The 22,604-nt window shown below is 42.0% G+C and overlaps 1 protein-coding gene across 6 annotated transcripts in view; it reads right to left on the bottom strand.

Moving 5' to 3' along the window:
- Nucleotides 1-2,044: 2,044 nt before the first annotated feature.
- Nucleotides 2,045-22,604, bottom strand: part of mthfd1a (methylenetetrahydrofolate dehydrogenase (NADP+ dependent) 1a, methenyltetrahydrofolate cyclohydrolase, formyltetrahydrofolate synthetase) — a 66,559-nt gene continuing 45,999 nt past the window's right edge. For 5 of the 6 annotated variants that reach the window (XM_070446484.1, XM_070446483.1, XM_024000544.3 and 2 more), the window contains 9 exons: nt 21,578-21,689; nt 20,380-20,519; nt 18,280-18,321; nt 17,494-17,594; nt 16,847-17,024; nt 14,823-14,930; nt 11,344-11,496; nt 3,664-3,752; nt 2,045-2,955 (listed from right to left, as the gene is read on the bottom strand). In XM_070446484.1, the coding sequence (XP_070302585.1) occupies nt 3,681-3,752; nt 11,344-11,496; nt 14,823-14,930; nt 16,847-17,024; nt 17,494-17,594; nt 18,280-18,321; nt 20,380-20,519; nt 21,578-21,689 (906 nt within the window). In that variant the 3' untranslated portion in view covers nt 2,045-2,955; nt 3,664-3,680. The remainder of the gene's footprint in view (nt 2,956-3,663; nt 3,753-11,343; nt 11,497-14,822; nt 14,931-16,846; nt 17,025-17,493; nt 17,595-18,279; nt 18,322-20,379; nt 20,520-21,577; nt 21,690-22,604) is intronic. The other variant, XM_024000545.3, reaches the window with a different exon arrangement.

Below are 22,604 nucleotides of genomic sequence, written 5' to 3'. Positions count from 1 at the left end.
AAATTGTCTAGTAAAGCAGTTGATGTTCTTACTATGCCCTTGCTTGCAAATGAAGAAGGTGTAGATGAAGAATCTGAGATTGATGGACAACAATAAGGTGAACACAGTGCAGTATTCTCACTGGACAATGCAGAAAGAGAGGGATCACAGTATATGAATGATTTCCCTGACCTATTCCCTATTCCTGACTACATCGCTGATGGTGGGACCCCAATCCTGAGCATGGGAACCCAGATGTGGAGCTTATGTTCTACACTGTGTGTGCAAAGTGGCCGAGGGGTGGACAAGGGGAACTAATGGGCATTTCCACCATTCCGATCCATATTACTGTGCCCGCTGTCGGAGGGATGACTGTCCAACCTGTTGTGATGAGAACTGTGTTCAGACACTGGTTCTCCTGTAACTTAGGGAGCATTTCTAAATTCTGTTTCTTATTTCTGTATTTTCCTCAACAATGTATTATTCTGTATGATTAAACATGTGCAAGTATGTTTTGCGGTATAAAGGTTGTAAAGTCAGTTTCCCAGTTGAGAAAGCTTACCTGGAAATAAGGTACTCGACATGAAAGGGATTTGATTCTCTATTTGTTATTTTTCTATAATCCATACACTCTGTAAAAAAACATTAGTAAGATACCATGTTACAGTTCTGATGTCTGTTATATCCCTTCGGATTCTGGTGTTGGCAGTCGCACTTCCTTCCTCATATGGGCCTCAGACACCTGGGGCCCAGAGAGGGGAGAAGGCAGGCTTGTCTTTCACATGTCCCTGGTGCTATGCATAATATCAGAAAGATAAGAGGACAGGAGGGAACATTGTCTTTATATGTGAATGTGTCTTTACCTATTTTAAACCATGTGAAGGGATGGCGTGATTAATGGGAAACCAATTACTATTCTCCACAATGTCTGTGCGCTAGTCACTCCCTCTTTTGGCCTTGGGGGAGATAAGGTCTGAGAAAACATGTGTCTGGAACCATTGTATGTCATCTGATGTCACCTATCCTGGGATAGTGATTGACCTAGAGGCTCACTCCCCACAGTGAGCTTGTCTTAGGAGTGTGGTCAAGGAGGGGTTTTACTTGAGATGGGAGTATCTGGAGTTGACAATTGATATATGCCATAACGTTTGTTGGTTTTTCTGTGCTATGAAGTACCAGGAACGAGATCAGAGCCTCGTCTTGGGGGCCAAACTCTGTCAAATAAGAACAGTCTTCAAAGCAGATGATATCTGGCTGGGTGATACTCCTTTCTCATTTATCAAGTCTCACCTTGTGACCCATTCCACAGTTCTGTTGTTTGTCATGTAGACTAAAGGGGTGTATCTTGGCTATAAAAGATATTTGCATCCTTTGTCTCAGGACTCTCAACAAATCATCTGAGGTTGTTTCGTTGACCAGCCATCGCTATTGCAGAGCTCTCACTAATAAAGATGCAGTTTAAGTATAACTCTGACTTGTGTGATACGTTTTCCTCTCCTCAATTGATGATACAGAAATTAACCACCACACCCCAAACAGCCCCAGAACAGCAACACAATTAGACCCATCCAAATCATGAGAAAACAAAAAGATAATTACTTGACACATTGGAAAGAATTAACAAAAAAACTGAGCAAACTAGAATACTTTTTGGCCCAAGACAGAGAGCACACTGTGGCAGAATACCTGACCATTGTGACTGACCCAAATGGAAAGCTTTGACTATGTATAGATTCAGTGAGCATAGCCTTGCTATTGAGAAAGGCTGCCATAGGCAGACCTGGCTCTCAAGAGAAGACAGGCTGTGTGCACACTGTCCACAAAATGAGATGGCTACTGAGCTGCACTTCCAAACATCCTGCCAAATGTTTGACCATATTAGAGACACATATTTCCCTCAGATTACACAGATCCACAAAGCATTAGAAAACAAACCCAATTTTGATAAACTCCCATGTCTATTGGGTGAAATATCACAGTGTGCCATCACAGCAGCAATATGTGTGACCTGTTGCCACAAGAAAATGGCAACCAGTGAAGAACAAACACCATTGTAAATACAACCTATTTGTATGTTTATTTATTTTCCCTTTTGTACTTTAACAATTCGCACATGATATGACATTTGACATGTCTATTCTTTTGGAACTTTTGTGAGTAATGTTTACTATTAATTTGTGTTAATTTCACTTTTGTTTGTTATCTACTTCACTTGCTTTGGCAATGTTAACATATGTTTCCCATGCCAATAAAGCCCTTAAATTTAATTAATTAATTAAGAGAGAGAGAGGGAGAGAGAAAAAAGTCCAACGAACATGGTCCATTAGGGAGTGGATAGCAGGTGTGAGATGGAGCATATTGCCTTTTTTCTTCTCTTATGTATTTTTATCTTCATTTTCCCCCCTCCTTGTTCGGTCCACATTTAATGAAAGGGGTTGTTACAGTATATCTAAAAAATAATGTTAGCTAGCTGATTTACTGAGTGTGTGGTTGATAATGGGTACTGTGTGTGTAGAAGCAGTGTTCTTCAACCGCAGCGTGTGTAGGCTTTTGTTCCAGCCCAGCGCTAGCAAACTCGCCTGACGCCTGCACACCCTGTGGGTTCCCCCGGGACCAGGGTTGAAGAACATTGGTTTGGTTCTATTGCAGTTCTCAATGGTTTGATCACTGGCTTGCCTGTTGCAATGTGGTTGCCTGTTGCACTGTGGTTGACTGTTGCAATGTGGTTGCCTGTTGCACTGTGGTTGACTGTTGCACTGTGGTTGACTGTTGCACTGTGGTTGACTGTTGCAATGTGGTTGACTGTTGCAATGTGGTTGACTGTTGCACTGTGGTTGACTGTTGCACTGTGGTTGACTGTTGCAATGTGGTTGACTGTTGCAATGTGGTTGCCTGTTGCACTGTGGTTGACTGTTGCTGACAGTAGTTGGAGGGGACAGAGCTCTTCACTCCTCTTGACATGAATGACGTCCGACTCTTTTAGAAAAAGCACAAAGGAAGAAAAGGATTAAGGAGGGTGGGAGAAGGACGGATGGAAAAGAGGAGATGGAGGAGAGAGAGAAAAGAGAAAAGAGAGGCTAAAGAGACAGGCAAGAGAGGAAGGGATGAGAGAGAAGCGCAGGGGAGGGAGAGAAGTGAAGTGGAAAAAAGGAATGGTGGTACACTCTTAGAAAATGAGGGGCTTTCTAGAACCTAAAAGGGTTATTTGGCTGTCCCCAAATGGGGATAGCAAGATAATCCTTTGGAACCATTTTTCCTAAGAGTGTAGAGTGAGAGAGTGAGAGAGAGAGAGATACACACTGACAAACAGGTGCAGCAGGGAAACAATACAGTCAGCAATAAAATGCTTAATAAAAACACATTTTCAAAGCCTTAACAGACCTTGTCTATGGCCCAAACCATAGGGCCCTGGTCAAACGTAGTGTACTAAATAAGGAATAGGGTGCCATTTGGGATGCAGATATTTTCCATTGGCTTTCAAACTGAATTGGACTCAACATGAGAAACATTACTATTCAAATGAGAAAGGAGATCAAATTACTCACAAGAGCGGAGGCACAACACAACCTCTTTCATGATTGTAAGTGAATTCCCGTTTTTGATTCCATTTAATTATAAATCGATTATGTCAAACAAAGCTACGGTGGCGATTTAGTCATTCAGCCCGTTGCCCTGTGAACTCACCCGAGAGGAGGCAGGGACTATTTGCTCTCGGTGCTGAAGTCGTTGTCATGGAAACAGGAGAAGGCTGGAGATTGGGGTGGTACACTCGTCTAGTATAGGGCGGATAGAGGGAGATAAGAAATGTGTAAGAAAAACAATACAGTATCTGGAGAGCAGCAGGTTGCAATATGCTACATTTTCTTGTTACTACACTCAATAACAAAAAAAGGTGCTAGTTATTACCAAAAAACGGTACCTTTTTTTCCCTGCAGGGGAACCCTTTTTTGGGCTGTGGAGAACCTTTTAACTATGGGTTCTTTAAATAACCATTACACTGAGGTTTGTACTTTCCACCAGAGTGTTCTTCCTTACATTGTTAAAAACTTCCTGGCTACTGATTGCAGTGGAAGTATACAAAAATGGTAAGTATACAAAAAGTAACTGTATTTTTGGAGCTGGATTGAGGAATTATTCTTGTAAGGAACAGTATGCTGCTTTATTCTGATTACTTGGGAGAGAACCTCACTTGGGATTTGAACTCACTACCTCTCGATTGCCAGCTAACTGAATTTCCAGCAGCGCCAGAGAATGAGTTTGACACGTGCTGTAGGGGAACCCTTTTGAGTTCCATTTAGAACCCTCATAAACAACCCTCTGATTCCAGGTAGAACCAATGGAAGGTTCTACAGTTATACCCATAGGATACTTCAGATGTGCTAATGGCACACACTGTTAGGTACTCACACGGTACTGGTCAGTACATTTAAGGTTACTGACCAGCGCAAAAAAATATTTTTTAAACCTCCCGCCTTGGTATTGATGTGTCACTGTGTAGTTCATACAAGCATAATCTATGAGCAGAATTACTGTTTTATCTCAATTAGCCAATATATCCCTAGTTTGAAAGCAACTGTTCTACTGGAAGCTGTGCTGCCCCATTTTCACCCATGTAGGCAAGCCCCCTAGCAATTTGAGTTCTAGCCAATGAGCTTCAGCCCCTGAACACACCATCACACCTCCTCCTCCATGCTTCACGGTGGGAACCACACATGCGGAGATCATCCGTTCACCTACTCGGTGTCTCACAAAAACACGGCAGTTGGAAACAAAAATCTCAAATTTGGACTCAGTCTAATGTCCATTGCTCGTGTTTGTTGGCCCAAGCAAGTCTCTTCTTATTATTGTTGTCCCTTAGTAGTGATTTCTTTGCAGCAATTCGACCATGAAGGCCTGATTCACGCAGTCTCCTCTGAACAGTTGATGCTGAGATGAGTCTGTTACTTGAACTCTGTGAATCATTTATTTGGGCTGCAATCTGAGGTGCAGTTAATTGCCAATTTCTGATGCTGGAAACCCTAATGAACTTATCCTCTGCAGCAGAGGTAACTCTGAGTCTTCCTTTCCTGTGGCGGTCCTCATGAGAGCTAGTTTCATCAAAGCACTTGATGGTTTTTGCGACTGCACTTGAAGAAACGTTCAAAGCTCTTGACATTTTTCGGATTGACTGACCTTCATGTCTTAAAGTAATGGACTGTTGTTTCTCTTTGCTTATTTTAGCTGTTCTTGCCATAATATGGACTTGGTCATTTACCAAATAGGGCAATCTTCTGTATACCAACCCTACCTTCTCACAACACAACTGATTGGCTCAAACAAAGGAAAGAAATTCCACAAATTATCTTTTTACAAGGCACACCTTATAATTGAAATGCTTTCCAGGTGACTACCTCATGAAGCTGGTTGAGAGAATGCCAAGCGTGTGCAAAGCTGTCATCAAAGCAAAGGGTGGCTACTTTGAATAATCTAACATCTAAATATTTTGATTTGTTTAACACTTTTTGGGTTACTACATGATTCCATAGGTGTTATTTCATAGTTTTGATGTCTTCACTAGTATTGTACAATGGAGAAAATAGTAAAAAATAAAGAAATTAGTAGGTGTGTCCAAACTTTTGACTGGTACTGTAAGTATTCACACCCCTGAGTCAATACTTTGTAGAAGCCCCTTTGGCAGAGTCTTTCTGGGTATGTCTCTATGTCTCTAATTGGTTGTTGATCATTGCTAGACAACCATTTTCAGATCTTGCCATAGATTTTCAAGCAGATTTAAGTCAAAACTGTAAGTCGGACACTCTGGAACATTCACTGACTTCTTGGTAAGCTACTCCAGTGAAGATTTGTGTTTTAGTTTATTGTCCTGCTGAAAGCGAAATGAATCTCCCAGTGTCTGGTGGAAAGCAGACTGAACCAGTTTTCCTCTAGGATTTTGCCTGAGTTCCATTCCGTTTCTTTTATTTATCCTGAAATACTCCCCAGTCCTTAACAATTACACGCATAACATGATGCAACTACCAATATGCTTGGAAATATGGAGAGTGGTATTCATGAATGTGCTCTATTGGATTTGGCCCAAATATAACACTTTGTATTCAGGACAAAACGTTAATTGCTTTGCCACATTTTTTTGCAGTATTACTTTAGTGCCTTGTTCCAAACAGGATGCATGTTTTAGAATATTTATTTTCTGTACAGGCTTCTTCCATCTTTTCACTCTGTCAAATAGGTTAGTACAATGTTGTTGTTGATGTTGTTGATCCATCTTCAGTTTCTCCTATCACAGCCTTAGCATGAGGTTGTAAGTAACAAGAAACTTTACCAGGACATAGACATATCTGATATTGGCAGAACGCTTAAATTCTCGTTAATCTAACTGCACTGTCCAATTTACAGTAGCTATTACAGTGAAAGAATACCATGCTATCCTTTGAGGAGAGTGCACAATTTTGAACAAGAAAAGTTATTAATAAACAAATTACAGTGGCTTGCGAAAGTATTCGCCCCCTTGGGCATTTTTCCTATTTTGTTGCCTTACAACCTGGAATTAAAATGGATTTTGGGGGGGATTGTATAATTTAATTTACACAACATGCCTACTACTTTGAAGATGCAAAATATTTTTTATTGTGAAGCAAAGAAGAAATAAGACAACATTTTTTAAACTTGAGCATGCATAACTATTCATCCCCCCAAAGTCAATACTTTGTATAGCCACCTTTTGCAGCAATTACAGCTGCAAGTCTCTTGGGGTATGTCTCTATAAGCTTGGCACATCTAGCCACTGGGATTTTTGCCCATTCTTCAAGGCAAAACTGCTCCAGCTCCTTCAAGTTTGATGGCTTCCGCTGGTGTACAGCAATATTTAAGTCATACCACAGATTCTCAATTGGATTGAGGTCTGGGCTTTGACAAGGCCATTCCAAGACATTTAAATGTTTCCCCTTAAACCACTCGAGTGTTGCTTTAGCAGTATGCTTAGGGTCATTGTCCTGCTGGAAGGTAAACCTCCGTCCCAGTCTCAAATCTCTGGAAGACTGAAACAGGTTTCCCTCAAGAATTTCCCTGTATTTAGTACCATCCATCATTCCTTAAATTCTGACCAGTTTCCCAGTCCCTGCCTATGAAAAACATCCCCACAGCATTATCCTGCCACCACCATGCTTCACTGTGGGGATGGTGTTCTCGGGAGGTGCTGGGTGTGAGCCACACATAGCTTTTCCCTTGATGGACAAAAAGCCACATTTTAGTCTCATCTGAGTACCTTCTTCCATATGTTTGGGGAGTCTCCCACATGCCTTTTTGGCAAAAATCAAATGTGTTTGCTTATTTTCTTCTTTAAGCAATGGCTTCTTTCTTGCCACTCTTCCTTAAAGCCCAGCTCTGTGGAGTGTACGGCCTAAAGTGGTCCTATGCTGTGGAGCTGTGTAGGTCCTTCAGGGTTATCTTTGGTCTCTTTGTTGCCTCTGAATAATGCCCTCCTTGCCTGGTCCGTGAGTTTTGTGGGCTGCCCTCTCTTGGCAGGTTTGTTATGGTGCCATATTCTTTCCATTTTTTAATAATGGATTTAATGGTGCTCCGTGGGATGTTCAAAGTTTTTGATATTTTTTATAACCCAACCCTGATCTGTGCTTCTCCGCAACTTTGTCCCTGGCCTGTTTGGAGAGCTCCTTGGTCTTCAGGGTGCCGCTTCCTTGGTGGTGCCCCTTGCTTAGTGATGTTGCAGACTCTGGGGCATTTCAGATGTGTATATATATACAGGTGTATTGTTAAACGGGTACAACAACTCCACTGACAGTTGGCACAAATACACAACAGTCAGTAACTTGTTGTTGTTTACCATACTTTCACTGCAACTAGTAGCCTGTAATGTACCGTACAATTACAGGAACTTTTTAAGAGTGTAGAGTGTCATGGCATAACGGAAAACATGGTGGGGAGTGAAAGAACAGGATGGTTCTTCACAACTAACACAGCACCAAAGAACCCTCCCAGAAAAATGTGTTGAAAATGGTTACACATATCACTCTCAACCCTGAAAAGAACTCCTCAAGAACCACAACTGTCTTTCTGTCACGTTCCTGACCTGTTTTCTCTTGTTTTGTATGTGTTTATTGGTCAGGGCGTGAGCGGGGTGGGCATTTCTATGTGTTGTGTTTCTATGTTGGGTTAAAGGGTTGCCTGGTATGGCTCTCAATTAGAGGCAGGTGTTTGGCATTTCCTCTGATTGAGAGTCATATTAAGGTAGGTTGTTCTCAATGTTTGTTTGTGGGTGATTGTCTCCTGTGTCTTTCGTGTCTGTGCACCACACGGGACTGTCTTGGCTGTTCGTTCGTTTGATGTAGTCTGTTCCTGTTCGTGAGTTCTGCGTGTAGTTATGTAAGTTCCATGTTCAGGTCTGTCTACGTCGTGTTTGTTATTTTGTAATTTCCAAGTGTTTTCGTATTTCGTCTTCGTGTTTCAATAAATATCATTTATGTCTAATTACCTCGCTGCGTATTGGTCCACCGATCCTTCTCTCCTCTCCTCGTCCGAGGAAGAGGAGGAAGACGACAGCCGTAACACTTTCTGGATAAATGCATCTTGGAACTGACAAAAATGTAACTGTAAAATGAATGCGTCACTTGATTTCTACTTCAGGTGTTAATTGTTCAGTATTTTTGAGTGTGGAGGTGGTTGCTAGAACAGACCATGATGGACAGGGTGCAAAGTAGTGTACTGATATACTGTAGAGGGTTTCCAGAAGGAAGAGTATTGCCAAAGAAAATTTAAATGAGGGAAACCTAATGACAAAAGCAACAGGAGATCCATCTATCTTGTTGGTGTGTGTGTGCGAAGGGAGGGTCTGAGTGCAATGTGCAACAAAGACATGAACACACACACACATACAGTTTTGTATTGCTATCCTTGTAGGGAGCAAATCATTTATTCCCATCCAAAATCCTATTTTCCCTAACCCTAAATCTAATTCGAACCTTAAACCTAAATCGAACCTTAACCCCAAACCCCTAACCCTAAAACTATACCTAACTCTAGCTCCTATACCTAAACCTAACCATAACTCCTAACCATAACCTTAATTTGAACCCTAATTGTAACCCTAACCCTAAACCTTAACCATATGCCGAAAATAGAGTTATCCTCATGGGGACCGGCAAAATGTCCCCACTTGCCTGAATTTTCCTTGTTTTACAATCCTTGTGAGGAATTCTGGTACCCACAAGGATAGTTAAACAAAAACACACACACACACACACCTCCCCCCAGACATGATCCCGAGACACCTAATTTGAATAACTGATCAGTGAGAAGCACACCTTGGGACAGCAGTTTCCTTCTGTACACGTCCATATTCCGTACACGTCCATATTCAGAACCCCGGCGCAACCTAGCAATTCTCGATAAAAATATCCTCTGAGTAATTTTGGGCCACAGTGTCTTGGCTTCGTCAGCACCACAACACTGTTCAGACAGCTCACCCACATAAATGAAACTCAATCTCAATTAATTTGTCTCCTCAGTTGAAGTGTGTGCGTGTGTGTGTGTGTGTGTGTGTGTGTGTGTGTGTGTTCACATACAGTTGAAGTCGGAAGTTTACATACACATAGGTTGGAGTCATTAAAACTTGTTTTTCAACCACTTCACACATTTCTTGTTAACAAACTATAGTTTTGGCAAGTCGGTTATGACATCTACTTTGTGAATGACACAAGTAATTTTTACAACAATTGTTTACAATTTCACTTAGAATTCACTGTATCACAATTCCAGTGAGTAAGAAGTTTACATACACTTAGTTGACTGTACAACTGCACATGGGGACACGTAGATCGTACTTTTTGGAGAAATATTATCTGGTCTGATGAAACAAAATAGAACTGTTTGTCCATAATGACCATCATTATGTTTGGAGGAAAAAGGGGGAGGCTTGCAAGCCGAAGAACACCATCCCAACCGTGAAGCACGGGGGTGGCAGCATCATGTTGTGGGGGTGCTTTGCTGCAGGAGGGACTTGTGCACTTCACAAAATAGATGGCATCATGAGGGATGAAAATTATGTGGATATATTGAAGCAACATCTCAAGACATCAGTCAGTAAGTCTCAAAAGGGTCTTCCAAATGAACAATGACCTCAAGAATTCTTCCAAAGTTGTGGCACAATGGCTTAAGGTCAAGGTATTGGAGTGGCCATCACAAAGCCCTGACCTCAATCCTATAGAACATTTGTGGACAGAACTGAAAAAGCGTGTGCGACCAAGGAGGCCAACAAACCTGACTCAGTTACACCAGCTCTGTCAGGAGGAATGGGCCTAAATTCACACAACTTATTGTGGAAAGCTTGTGGAAGGCTACACGTAACGTTTGACCCTAGTTAAATAATTTAAAGGCAATGCTTCCAAATACTAATTGAGTGTATGTAAACTTTTGACCCACTGGGAATGTGATGAAAGAAATAAAAGCTGAAAGAAATAATTCTCTCTACTATATTCTGACATTTCACATTCTTAAAATGAAGTGGTAATCCTAACTGACCTAAGACAGAGAATTTTTACTCTGATTAAAATGTCAGGAATTGTGAAAAACTGAGTTTAAATGTATTTGGCTAAGGTGTTTGTAAACTTCCGACTTCAACTGTACGTGTGCGTTTATGTTGAAGGAGGGGTCTTCTGAGTCCTTGTGAAATATTTGAATGTGTCTTCTGATTTTATTGACATGTGATTTCATCCAAAGAAAAGTGAATGTCTAGTGACCTGTGCTTCATTGGGTTTCTGTTTTGTATTTGTCTCTTGAGGGCTTTTCGCACTAAACCAAGGCGAGCCAAACCATGCATTACTGAGCTGGCCTGGTTACGCATCCAACATAGTTGCTAATAAGCACAATGTCAGCATGGTAGTGTGAAATGTTATGAGATTCTTTCTTGCCTTTCAAATTGTGCTTGTAGCAAAATGTGCACATTTTGTGTAGAGGAGACAAAATAAACCTCAAAACAATCGCCTGAGCATACAACTGATCTTGGAGAAGAGGCTTTTGGTCAAAATAAGAAATATGTTATGTGGCATGTGTCATCTATCTGTTAGTCAGGGATGGATTATGAGAGACGTGTGGCCTTAGTGAAAATCTCTGGGTGAATCTTATTTCAGCCGAATGCTTGTCAACATTACAGTGGAGTTCCCAAAGTGTCTGTAGTTATGATTCTCTCTGGCAATGATTCTAAAAAGCTACAGTCGTCACTCGTTTCAGCTAACTGGCATTCCTCACTATACCCATGTGTCACATACCCATGTATTCCATGTCATGTTCCAGGTCCGCATTCATATGAGTAACACTGAGCAACTCATATGAATGAGTGACAGCCCCGGTACTCACCGTGCCAACCAAGGGGTAGAGAAAACCAGCACCCAAATTGGCATGGATGTCCCTGATGGGCAAGGTAAAGCCGGTGGGCACCCCTTTCCTCTCTGGGTCGTGGGACAGGGACAGGTGGGTCTTTGCCATGCAGATGGGCAGGTTGCCCAAGCCCTGGGGGAGAGATGGAGAGACAATGTGGTTAAGTTTCATTCACCCTGGTATCAGTTTATATGCATCACATTGTGAAGCTTTCATTGGTGTACAATGGCCAGTCCAGTGAAGTCTTAGCTAGGAATTCACCATTTGTTGTAGATGGCATTCATACAGAATCACAGCCTTTTTTGTAGGGCAGTCTATTTTTTGTTTATTTTACAGTACCAGTCAAAAGTTTGGACACACCTACTAATTTTTCTTTATATTTACTATTTTCTACATTGTAGAATAATAGTGAAGACATCAATACTACGAAATAACACATATGGAATCATGTCGTAACCCAAAAAGTGTTAAACAAATCAAAATATATTTTTGAAGAATCTAAGTAGCCACCCTTTGCCTTGATGACAACTTTGCACACTCTTGGCATTCTCTCAACCAGCTTCATGAGGTAGTCACCTGGAATGCATTTCAATTAACAGGTGTACATTAAAATTTAATTTGTGGAATTCCTTTCTTTCTTAATGCATTTGAGCGAATCAGTTGTGTTAGGGTTGGTATACAGAAGATAGCCCATTTTTGTAAAAGACCAAGATCAAGTCTCTTCAAGTGCAGTCACAAAAACCATCAAGCGCTGTGATGAAACTGGCTCTCATGAGGACCGCCACAGGAAAGGAAGACCCAGAGTTACCTCTGCTGCAGAGCATAAGTTCATTAGAGTTAACTACACCTCAGATTGCAGCCCAAATACAGTGGAAAGAAAAAGTATGTAAACCCTTTGGAATCACCTGGATTTCTAAGTCACAACAATAGACACATTCAGTGTGCTTAAAATAAAACACAATTGATTGTATTTTTCTTGTCTATATTGAATACATAATTTAAACATTCACACTGTAGGTTGGAAAAAGCATGTGAACCCCTAGGCTAATGACTTCTCCAAAAGCTAATTGGAGTCAGCTAACCTGGAGTACAATCAGTGAGACGAGATTGGAGATATTGGTTAGAGCTGCCCTGCCCCATAAAACACACAACATTTGAGCTTGCTATTCACAAGAAGCATTACCTGATGTGAACCATGCCTCGAACATAAGAGATCTCAGAAGACCTAAGATTAAGAATTGTTGCCTTGCATGAAGCTGGAAAGGGCTACAAAAGTATCTCTAAAAGAAAGTCCACGGTAAGACAACATCTCTGTTGACGAGTCTACAATACATAAAACACTAAACAAGAATGGTGTTCATGGGTGGACACCACGAAAGAAGCCACTGCTGTCCAAAAAACCATTGCTGCACATCTGAAGTTCGCAAAAGAGCGCCTGGATGATCCACAGCACTTCTGGCAAAATATTCTGTGGACAGATTAAACTAAAGTTGAGTTGTTTGCAAGGAACACACAACACTATGTTTGGAGAAAAAAAGGCACAGCACACCAACATCAAAACCTCATCACAACTGTAAAGTATGGTGGAGGGAGCATCAGGGTTTGGGGCTGCTTTGCTTCCTCAAGGCCGGGTCAACTTGCTATCAACGGAAAAATGAATTCCCAAGTTTATCAAGACATTTTGCAGGAGAATGTCAGACTATCTGTCCGCCAATTGAAGCTCAACAGAAGTTGGGTGATGCAATAGGACAATGACCCAAAACACAGAAGTAAATCAACAACAGAATGACTTCAACAGAAGAAAATACGCCTTCTGGAGTGGCCCAGTCAGTCCTGACCTCAACCTGATTGAGATGCTGTGGCATGACCTCAAGAGAGCGGTTCACACCAGACATCCCAAGAATATTGCTGAACTGAAACAGTTTTGCAAAGAGGAATGACCCAAAATTCCTCCTGACCGTTGTGCAGGTCTGGTCCGCAACTACAGAAAACGTTTGGTTGAGGTTATTGATGCCAAAGAAGGGTCAACCTATTATTAAAATCAAGGGTTCACATACTTTTTCCAACCTGCACTGTGAATGTTTACACGGTGTGTTCAATAAAGACATGAACAATTATAATTGTTTGTTTGTTATTAGTTCAAGCAGACTGTGTGCGTCTATTATTTTGATGACGAATTTATGAAGAAATCCAGGTATGTTTAAAGGGTTCACATACTTTTTCTTCCCACTGTAAATTATTCACAGACTTCAAGTAACAGACATCTCAACATAAATTGTTCAGTGAAGACTGCGTGAATCAGGCCTTCCCATGGTCGAATTGCCGCAAAGAAACCACTACTGAAGGACACCAATAAGAGGAAGAGACTTGCTTGGGCCAAGAAACACTAGCAACATTAGATCGGTGGAAATCTGTCCTTTGAGACCAAATTTGAGATTTTTGGTTCCAACCGCCGTGTCCTTGTGAGACGCAGAGTAAGTGAGTAAGATAAGATGATCTCCGCATGTGTGGTTCCCACCGTGAAGCATGGAGGAGGAGGTGTGATGTGTGGGGGTGCTTTGCTGGTGACAATGTCAGTGATTTAATTAGACATCAAGGCACATTTAATCAGCATTGCTACCACAGCATTCTGCAGCGATACACCATCCCATCTGGTTTGCGCTTAATGAGACTATAATTTGTTTTTCAACAGGAAAATTACCCAAAACACACCTCCAGGCTTTGTAAGGGCTATTTAAACAAGGAAAGTGATGGTGCTGCATCAGATGACCTGGCCTCCACGATCACCCAACCTCAACCAAATTAAGATTGTTTGGGATGAGTAGGACAGCAGAGGGAGCAGGCAACAAGTTCTCAGCATATGTGGGAACTCCTTCAAGACTGTTGTAAAAGCATTCCTTAATGAAGCTGGTTGAGAGAATGCCAAGAGTGTGCAAAGCTGTCTTCAAGGCAAAGGGTGGCTATTTGAGGAATCTAAAATCAAAAATATATTTAGATTTGTTTAACACTGTTTTGGTTACTACATGATTCCATATGTGTTATTTCACAGTTTTGATGTCTTCACTGTTATTCTCCAATTTTAAAAATAGTAAAAATAAAGAAAAACCCTTGAATGAGTAGGTGTGTCCAAACTTTTGACTGGTACTGTTGTTATTTTCAGGAAGGAATAAAGCACAAACGGAAGTAAAGGTAAAGATGAAAATAGGAGGTGAAAAGAATTCTGGATTTTGAATTTCATTTTCAGATTTTTTGGAATGAGTGTTTGTCTGGTTCAAGATATTGACGAAGTTGCCCCTTTCCAAGGATCTAGGATAAGATTACCTCAGACCAAGAACCTTAACCAATTGCAGTTTTCCTTAAAATATCTGACCCTGGACCAGCAGTTAGAGGCAAATTCTTCCAACTCTATTAAGCTGTCTAACACAAAGGTTGTCTTGTTGCATTGGGTGTGGACTCACTTGTTTTGAGAACAGCGCCACCTTCTGTTGGGCCTGAGGAAGGAGCTCCACATCATCCGCTCCATACATTGACTTGGCTATTGCTCTGATTTTGTCGTCAATGGGCATCTGAAAAATATACAGAGTTTCTCAGTGAGTGTTGTCATGCTACAAGCTATGTGTTGAAGACACCAACAAGACACTGACTTTATTTGCAATGGGGTAACCAGCAGTACTGAACAATTAACACCTGAAGCAGAAAGCTTGTGACACATTCATTTTACAGTTTAAATTTAGTCTGTTCGAATATGTTTTTATCCAGAAAGACAGTTGTAGTTAATGCCAATGCTGTGTTATTTTCAACAGGGTCATCATGTTCATCAGGGCATGCAACAAAAACTGTTTTAAAACATGTTGGAATACAATGGCAAGAAAAAGTAGGTGAACCCTTTGGAATTACCTGAATTTGTGCATAAATTGGTCATAAAATGTTATCTGATCTTCATCTAAGTCACAACAATAGACAAACACAATCTGCTTAAACTAATAACAGAAAAACAAAAAACAAAAGTTTTCATGTCTTATTGAACACACCGTGTAAACATTCACAGTGCAGGGTGAAAATCCAAGAATGCGAACCCTTGGATTTAATAACTGGTTGACCATCCTTTGGCAGCAATAACCTCAACCAATCGTTTTCTGTAGTTGCGGATCAGACCTGCACAACAGTGCATACTGCTGTTTCAGTTCAGCAATATTCTTGGGATGTCTGGTGTGAACCGCTCTCTTGAGGTCATGCCACAACATCTCAATCAGGTTGAGGTCAGGACTCTGACTGGGCCACTCCAGAAGGCGTATTTTCTTCTGTTGAAGCCATTTTGTTGTTGATTTACTTCTGTGTTTTGGGTCATTGTCCTATTGCATCACCCAACTTCTGTTGAGCTTCAATTCGCTGACAGATAGCCTGACATCTCCTGCAAAATGTCTTGATAAACTTGGAAATTCATTTTCCCGTTGACGATAGCAAGCTGTTCCGGCCTTGATGCAGCAAAGCAGCCCCAAACCCTGATGCTCCCTCCACCATACTTTACAGTTGGGATGAGGTTTTGATGTTGGTGTGGTGTGGAACCTCCAGGTGCTCTTTTGTGAACTTATCGTAGACTCGTCAACAGAGATGTTAGCATGTTCCAGATATTTTTGTAAGTATTTAGCTGACACTCTAGGATTCTTCTTAACCTCATTGAGCATTCTGCACTGGGCTCTTGCAGTCATCTTTGCAGGACGGCCACTCCTGGGGAGAGTAGCAACAGCGCTGAACTTTCTCCATTCATAGACAATTTGTCTTACCGTGGACTGATGAACATCAAGGCTTTTAGAGATACTTTTGTAACCCTTTCCTGCTTCATGCATGTCAACAATTATTTATCTTATGTCTTCTGAGATCTCATTTGTTTGAGGCATGGTTCACATCAGGCAATGCTTCTTGTGAATAGCAAACTCACATTTTGAGAGTGTTTTTTATAGGGCAGGGCAGCTCTAACCAACATCTCCAATCTCATCTCATTGATTGTACTCCAGGTTAGCTGACTCCTGACTCCAATTAGCTTTTGTAGAATTCATTAGCCTAGGGGTTGTAAGAACATGTTATATAAGATTGAATTTAAGAAATTTTGCATAATAAAATTAGATACATTTTATGGTGTTTCTATTCCAAGAAAAACTAAAAATGAAAACCTCAGGACAATATGGCGCTTTGCAACGTGGCAGTCGGGACTAGGCTACAGTACTAAGATCATAACATTTCCACACCTTAATTGTAGTCTAACCAATACCCAAACGGAGATTCAGTGAAAATAAAATGCATTGATATTTCCAACAGCGTCACATCTGTAATGGGGTAGTTGAGGATAGAGTACAGTTTGAGCTCCAGGATGAATGTTCCCAATGGTACAGATGCAGGAACTGGAAAATGCTAAAACTGACCCAAGATCAACATCTCGGGACAACTTACCCCTACGCCATAGCTGATAGTGGGAGCTTTTTACCTCCAGGTCATACAGGAAGTTCATCTGGTGTGGTGTCTCAGCTGCCCTCTGTACCGCCTGACCCAGCGCCACCGCTCCGGCACCCCCTTCAGCCCAGTGTGAGCATGGCACTGCCTCCAAGGCCCCCGCCAGTTTAGCCTGCTCACAGACCAGGCCCAACTCTGCATCGGTGTCGGTGCTGTTATAATCAGGACAAATACACCAATGAGTCTGATGCAAGGCTGGGCAGTAAGAAATGTTTAGCCCGTGACAGCAGGAACGAAAGTGTGCAGGTTCTCTTGAGTTGTGGTAAATTCCATTTAGAATTCCTCTGAGGACCACTGAACTCTGAAATCTGACTGAATTGAAATAGAAATAATCAGATCCCAATCTCGGAAATGACTCCATGGAAATGGAAATAGCCCAATGGAAATGACCTCAGTCTTCTCGATCAGACGAGGAAATGCTCTTCTATTGAAAAGGTCTGTAAAAAGTCACTAGCTCTTGAATAAGGTAAAGTCAACTTTTTAATTGGACTGAAAATCCACACCATTCAAGACCATTCAAGACAGTGACACACACTGTGTGTGTTCAGTGACGTTTTTAAAATCGCCTGATAGACACACAAACAGCAGTCTGGAATAGGAACACTGGAGATAATGGCCTACCTGAAGGTGTTGATGGCTACAACGACAGGTAAGCCAAAGGCCCGGGCATTCTCCAGCTGCCTCTTCAAGTGGTTGCAGCCATTTTCCAGTAACGTCAGGTTCTGCAAACAAACATTGTAGAGACAGACCAACTCAAAGTGATTCTGACCCAACTTCCATTGTTGTGTGACTGTCCTAATATGGACACCGTACAATACTCTTTTTCCTCTTGATGGCTTGAAGCCCATCTCAACCACAGGAAACAACGTCAACAGCAATAACAGCAAAAAGTAATTGGAAATCTCATTTCTATCTGTATCTCCAGTCCAACCACAACAACCTCTTTCCTCTACAATTCTCATTGAGGTTTAGCTGTTACAGAAAATCTCTAAACCTCCACTGTATAAATAAGTTGAATTGTGTCAATGAAGGTTGTTTTAAAAATCTCCACAGAGTGAAAATAAATCCTGTATCATTTCGAAGGGGGAGAGCCTGATACATATTTCAGCAGCTTGTCTGTGTGTGTATGTGTGTGGGTTCCGGTGGGTGGGTGGGTGGCGTGAGTGAAGTGAGTGAGTGAGTGAGTGAGTGAGTGAGTGAGTGAGTGAGTGAGTGAGTGAGTGAGTGAGTGAGTGAGTGAGTAGGTGAGTGAGTGAGTTGAGTGAGTGAGTGAGTGTGAGTGAGTGTGAGTGAGTGAAGTGAGTGAGTGAGTGAGTGAGTGAGTGAGTGATGAGTGAGTGAGTGAGTGAGTGAGTGAGTGTGAGTGAGTGGAGTGTGTGGCTGGCTGGGAAGCCATGGGGAAATTACCTCCGTTGAGTACTCCTTCGGCATGGCTGAACCTGCTGTGACCTGTGGAAAATAAGAAGAAAACCAATAGGGACATTACGTTTAGTGTGCACGGCCACTGCACTGTTAGGTGTCTGTCACTTCTCTCTCCCACTCTCTTTTTTGCCTTTCTCCTCGCTTTGATGTATTGGGTTGTTGGGTTGGAAAATGGTCTGGGTCGCTCTCTCACTCTCCTTCTTTCTGCTTCATTCTGGCACCCATAGAGACGTGCCATCAACAGTCCACTGTTTATTTCTCTCTCTTCTCTCTCTCTCTCTCACTGTATCGCTCTCTTTCGCGCTCCCTCTCGTTTTCTTTCAATCTCTCTCTCTCTCACACCCCTCAAGAAGCAGGCACCACAGAAGCAGGCACAACATAAAACTATTTATCTTAATTGTTCAGTTTAGATTATGAGAACACACATTGACTTTATTTATTCAGGCACTACCCCTGTGTTTTGGACAATTAGCATGTCAAATGACATTGACTACAACAACTCCTGTACGGCTTTACCTCCCCAGTGTACGCACTCAATGTACCCTGAGCGTCTGTTCAATGAATAAATATCACATGTAAGAATAAATGTGTGACCATGTGTTTAATTAACGAGCGCTCAGTCCTTGAAGAGTTAGAGAGCTCGAGAGACGTTACACTGTGTTGTGTGTGTGTTGTGTGTGTGTGTGTGGTGTGTGTGTGTGTGTGTGTGTGTGTGGTGTGTGTGTGTGTGTGTGTGTGGTGTGTGTGTGTGTGTGTGTGTGTGTGTGTGTGTGTGTGTTGTGTTGTGTGTGTGTGTGTGTGTGTGTTGATGCTAGAGACATCGATGCCACCCAGTGGTGCCCATTAGCCACGTTAAATAATTAGACACCTCTGTGTCGCTGCCCAAAATGGAGGCATGTGTGATCTGTGACAGAAGAGGCTTCATGAAGACTGTATGGGCTTTAGGTTTACATCGTACTCTTAGAAATCTTTTTTCAAAAAGGGTTCTTCGGCTGTCCCCGTAGTTTAACCTTTTTGGTTCCACGTAGAAACCCTTTTGGGTTCCATGTAGAACCCTCTGTGGAAAGGGTTAAACCTGGAACCAAAAGGGTTCTACTTGGAACCAAAAAGGGTTCTTCAAAGGGTTATCATATGAGGACAGCCGAATAACCCTTTTAGGCTCTAGATAGCACGAAGAGTGTATGTGTGGTACAGATGACTTTTCCAAAATGCAAACTCGGTTTTAAGTTCAATACAGTTTCCCAGTTCAATTCAATTATGTTATTTTTAATTGCAACAGCAGCTTCAGGTTTAGTGCACGCTGTCATGAGAGTTCACACCCATCGCATTTATCAACAGCCGATATCTGTGCGAGGTAGGTTGCCCTTAAACACAGATCTAGGATCAGATGATCTTTTCCCCAATCTTCATCTAAACCATAAGGGATTGAAAACATATCCAACCTTGTATCAGTGGATAGTGGCAATTTAAGTCTAATCTTATAGTATGTTTGCGGTGAGAAATGATGATGGATGAGGTCGATCAGTCGATTAATCATTGATATCTAATGAATCCTCAGGGCTAGAAACTTTACATTAAAATGGCACTCTATTTCTTATATAGTTGACTACTTTTAACAGAGCCCTATGGGCCCTGGTCAGAAGTATTGCACGACATAGGGAATAGGGTGCTATTTTGGAGGCAACCATATCCAGAAGCCACTTGCCAGATGTTCTTAGATCTTCAAAGGGAGTGCGTGAGAATGAGAGGGGACAGTGTTTAAAAAATAAAGTCTAATTTTTATGTCGTCCATGAAGTGCGTTCAGACCCTGGCTCTTTCTTAATTGCATGAAAAATGTTTCCTCAACTCGCCTCCTGTCCTTCATTGCGCTGATCTAAAAGGACTGACGACAGTAGGTGAGACTAATGAAGAGCTTCTAGCATTTTCTTTTCACCTGTCAAGTCTTTTCAAATCAATGCAGATGAAGTGAAAGTGACGGATAGAAGACAGATTTTTAAGCAATTGAGATAGAGCACTTATCCAATTGACTGACTGGTATGTTCTACTCTCCTCCCTTACTAGCACTCCCCCTAGTGGTAGCTCACCGCAGGTCCACCCCCATGCATCTTCAGGGCAGGAACTGAAGCCACCATCACCACCACGTCAGGATGCAGGCCCGAAGAGCGACACTTGATGTCGAAGAACTTCTCCATGCCTAATTCAGCACCTCCTTCTGCCTCGGTGACTGGGGGGACGTTTTATGTGTGTGTGTGTGTGGTGTGTGTGTGTGTGTGTGTGGTGTGTGTGTGTGTGTGTGTGTGTGTGTGTGTGTGTGTGTGTGTGTGTGTGTGTGTGTGTGTGTGTGTGTGTGTGTGTGTGTGTGTGTGTTTTTGGTATGTTTACATGGTAACGGGGATGTAGGGTGAAGAGAGGTGAGACACAAACAGCAGAATCATTATATATTCATAAGTATATGTGACATTTATGTAACATTACAAAAATGTATCCTTTAATTGAACAGAAACAAAACCCTGGTCTAATATCCTTTCACTTTACTTTTTCAAACGGACTTTTCTAAACTTTCCCTCTATAATCAGATCAGATCTATAATCAGATCTCATGACTTCTGCAGAGCTGCCTCCCATAAATGAGTCATCCCATTTCAAGCAAGTGGTTTTTCAAAAGCTTTCTGCTAATAATTGTGTTAAATATTTCTCCTGTTGTCACTTATTTCACTGAATGTCCACCATTGAATGAAATAAAATTTGCTTTATTGTCCATTCAATTGACCTGAGACAGAAAATCACACAAAGTGCATACTAAAGTGCATGATACAGTTAGTGTGTCATATGTGTTAAAGGCCCAACGCAGCTGTTTTTATCTCACTATCGTATCTGGGTAACAGTATCTTACTGTAATAGCTATCCATTAAAACTGTCAAAAATAAACAAAAATAGCTTAATCGCAAAAAAAAACTTTCTCAAGCAATAATTTTGCTAGGACTGTATGGGAGTGAGGGGTCTCATTGGAGGGGCCTAATGCGAGGGATATGTACGCTGAAAACTAGCTGTTATTGGAAGAGAGGCTTGGAATTGTTGATGTCACCAAGCAAGCCAAAACTCCACCCATTCAAAACCTGCTGATTTAGTCCTGTGTAAATTGCATTTTCAACCATCAGGAAGTAAAACTTTTATTTACACTTTTACAGTGTTTAGTTTCATCATCTGTTTTACAATATGATACAAAACACAGGAAAAACAATCATTTTTGGCTGCGCTAGGCTTTTAACAGCATTTTACTTACCCACAAACCCCTCTGGGCCCACCAGCTTTAAGGCGATCTGGTCAGCCAGGATGGACGAGTTGCCCTGGGCAATATCTGACAATGGACAGGTGTGGACAAACACAGGTGTCCCCTAGAGAGAAAGATAAATAGAGAGAGGGGGGGGGAGAGTGGAGAAGGGAAAGAGAGTCAACAGTAAAAAACCTAAGACACAGAACCTAACCCTCAATCATTTAGCAACAACAATATTAAGAATTTATGAAGCAATTGATATCTGGGCCTCACGGCTGTATGCTCTCCCTCTATCCTTTCCTCTGTCGCTCCTTCTATCCTCCCCCTTCCTTTGTCTGTGTCCTACGTGCTTGGCTGATTTCAAGGTTTTACTGCTAACCAACAAAGCATTACATGGGCTTGCTCCTACCTATCTTTCCGATTTGGTCCTGCCGTACATACCTACATGTACGCTACGGTCACAAGACGCAGGCCTCCTAATTGTCCCTAGAATTTCTAAGCAAACAGCTGGAGGCAGGGCTTTCTCCTACAGATCTCAATTTTTATGGAATGGTCTGCCTACCCATGTGAGAGACGCAGACTCGGTCTCAACTTTTAAGTCTTTACTGAAGACTCATCTCTTCAGTGGGTCATATGATTGAGTGTAGTCTGGCCCAGGAGTGTGAAGGTGAACGGAAAGGCTCTGGAGCAACGAACCGCCCTTGCTGTCTCTGCCTGGCCAGTTCCCCTCTCTCCACTAGGATTCTCTGCCTCTAACCCTATTACAGGGGCTGAGTCACTGGCTTACTGGTGCTCTTTCATGCCGTCCCTAGGAGGGGTGCGTCACTTGAGTGGGTTGAGTCACTGACGTGATCTTCCTGTCTGGGTTGGCGCCCCCCCCTTGGGTTGTGCCGTGACGGAGAACTTTGTGGGCTATACTCGGCCTTGTCTCAGGATGGTAAGTTGGTGTTTGAAGATATCCCTCTTGTGGTGTGGGGGCTGTGCTTTGGCAAAGTGGGTGGGGTTATATCCTTCCTGTTTGGCCCTGTCCGGGGGT

Source organism: Salvelinus sp. IW2-2015, linkage group LG14 (assembly GCF_002910315.2).
Source record: "Salvelinus sp. IW2-2015 linkage group LG14, ASM291031v2, whole genome shotgun sequence".
Taxonomy (NCBI): Eukaryota; Metazoa; Chordata; class Actinopteri; order Salmoniformes; family Salmonidae; genus Salvelinus; species Salvelinus sp. IW2-2015.
The sequence above is the reverse complement of the archived record's forward strand: the minus strand, read 5'-3'. Positions and strand labels throughout refer to the sequence as shown.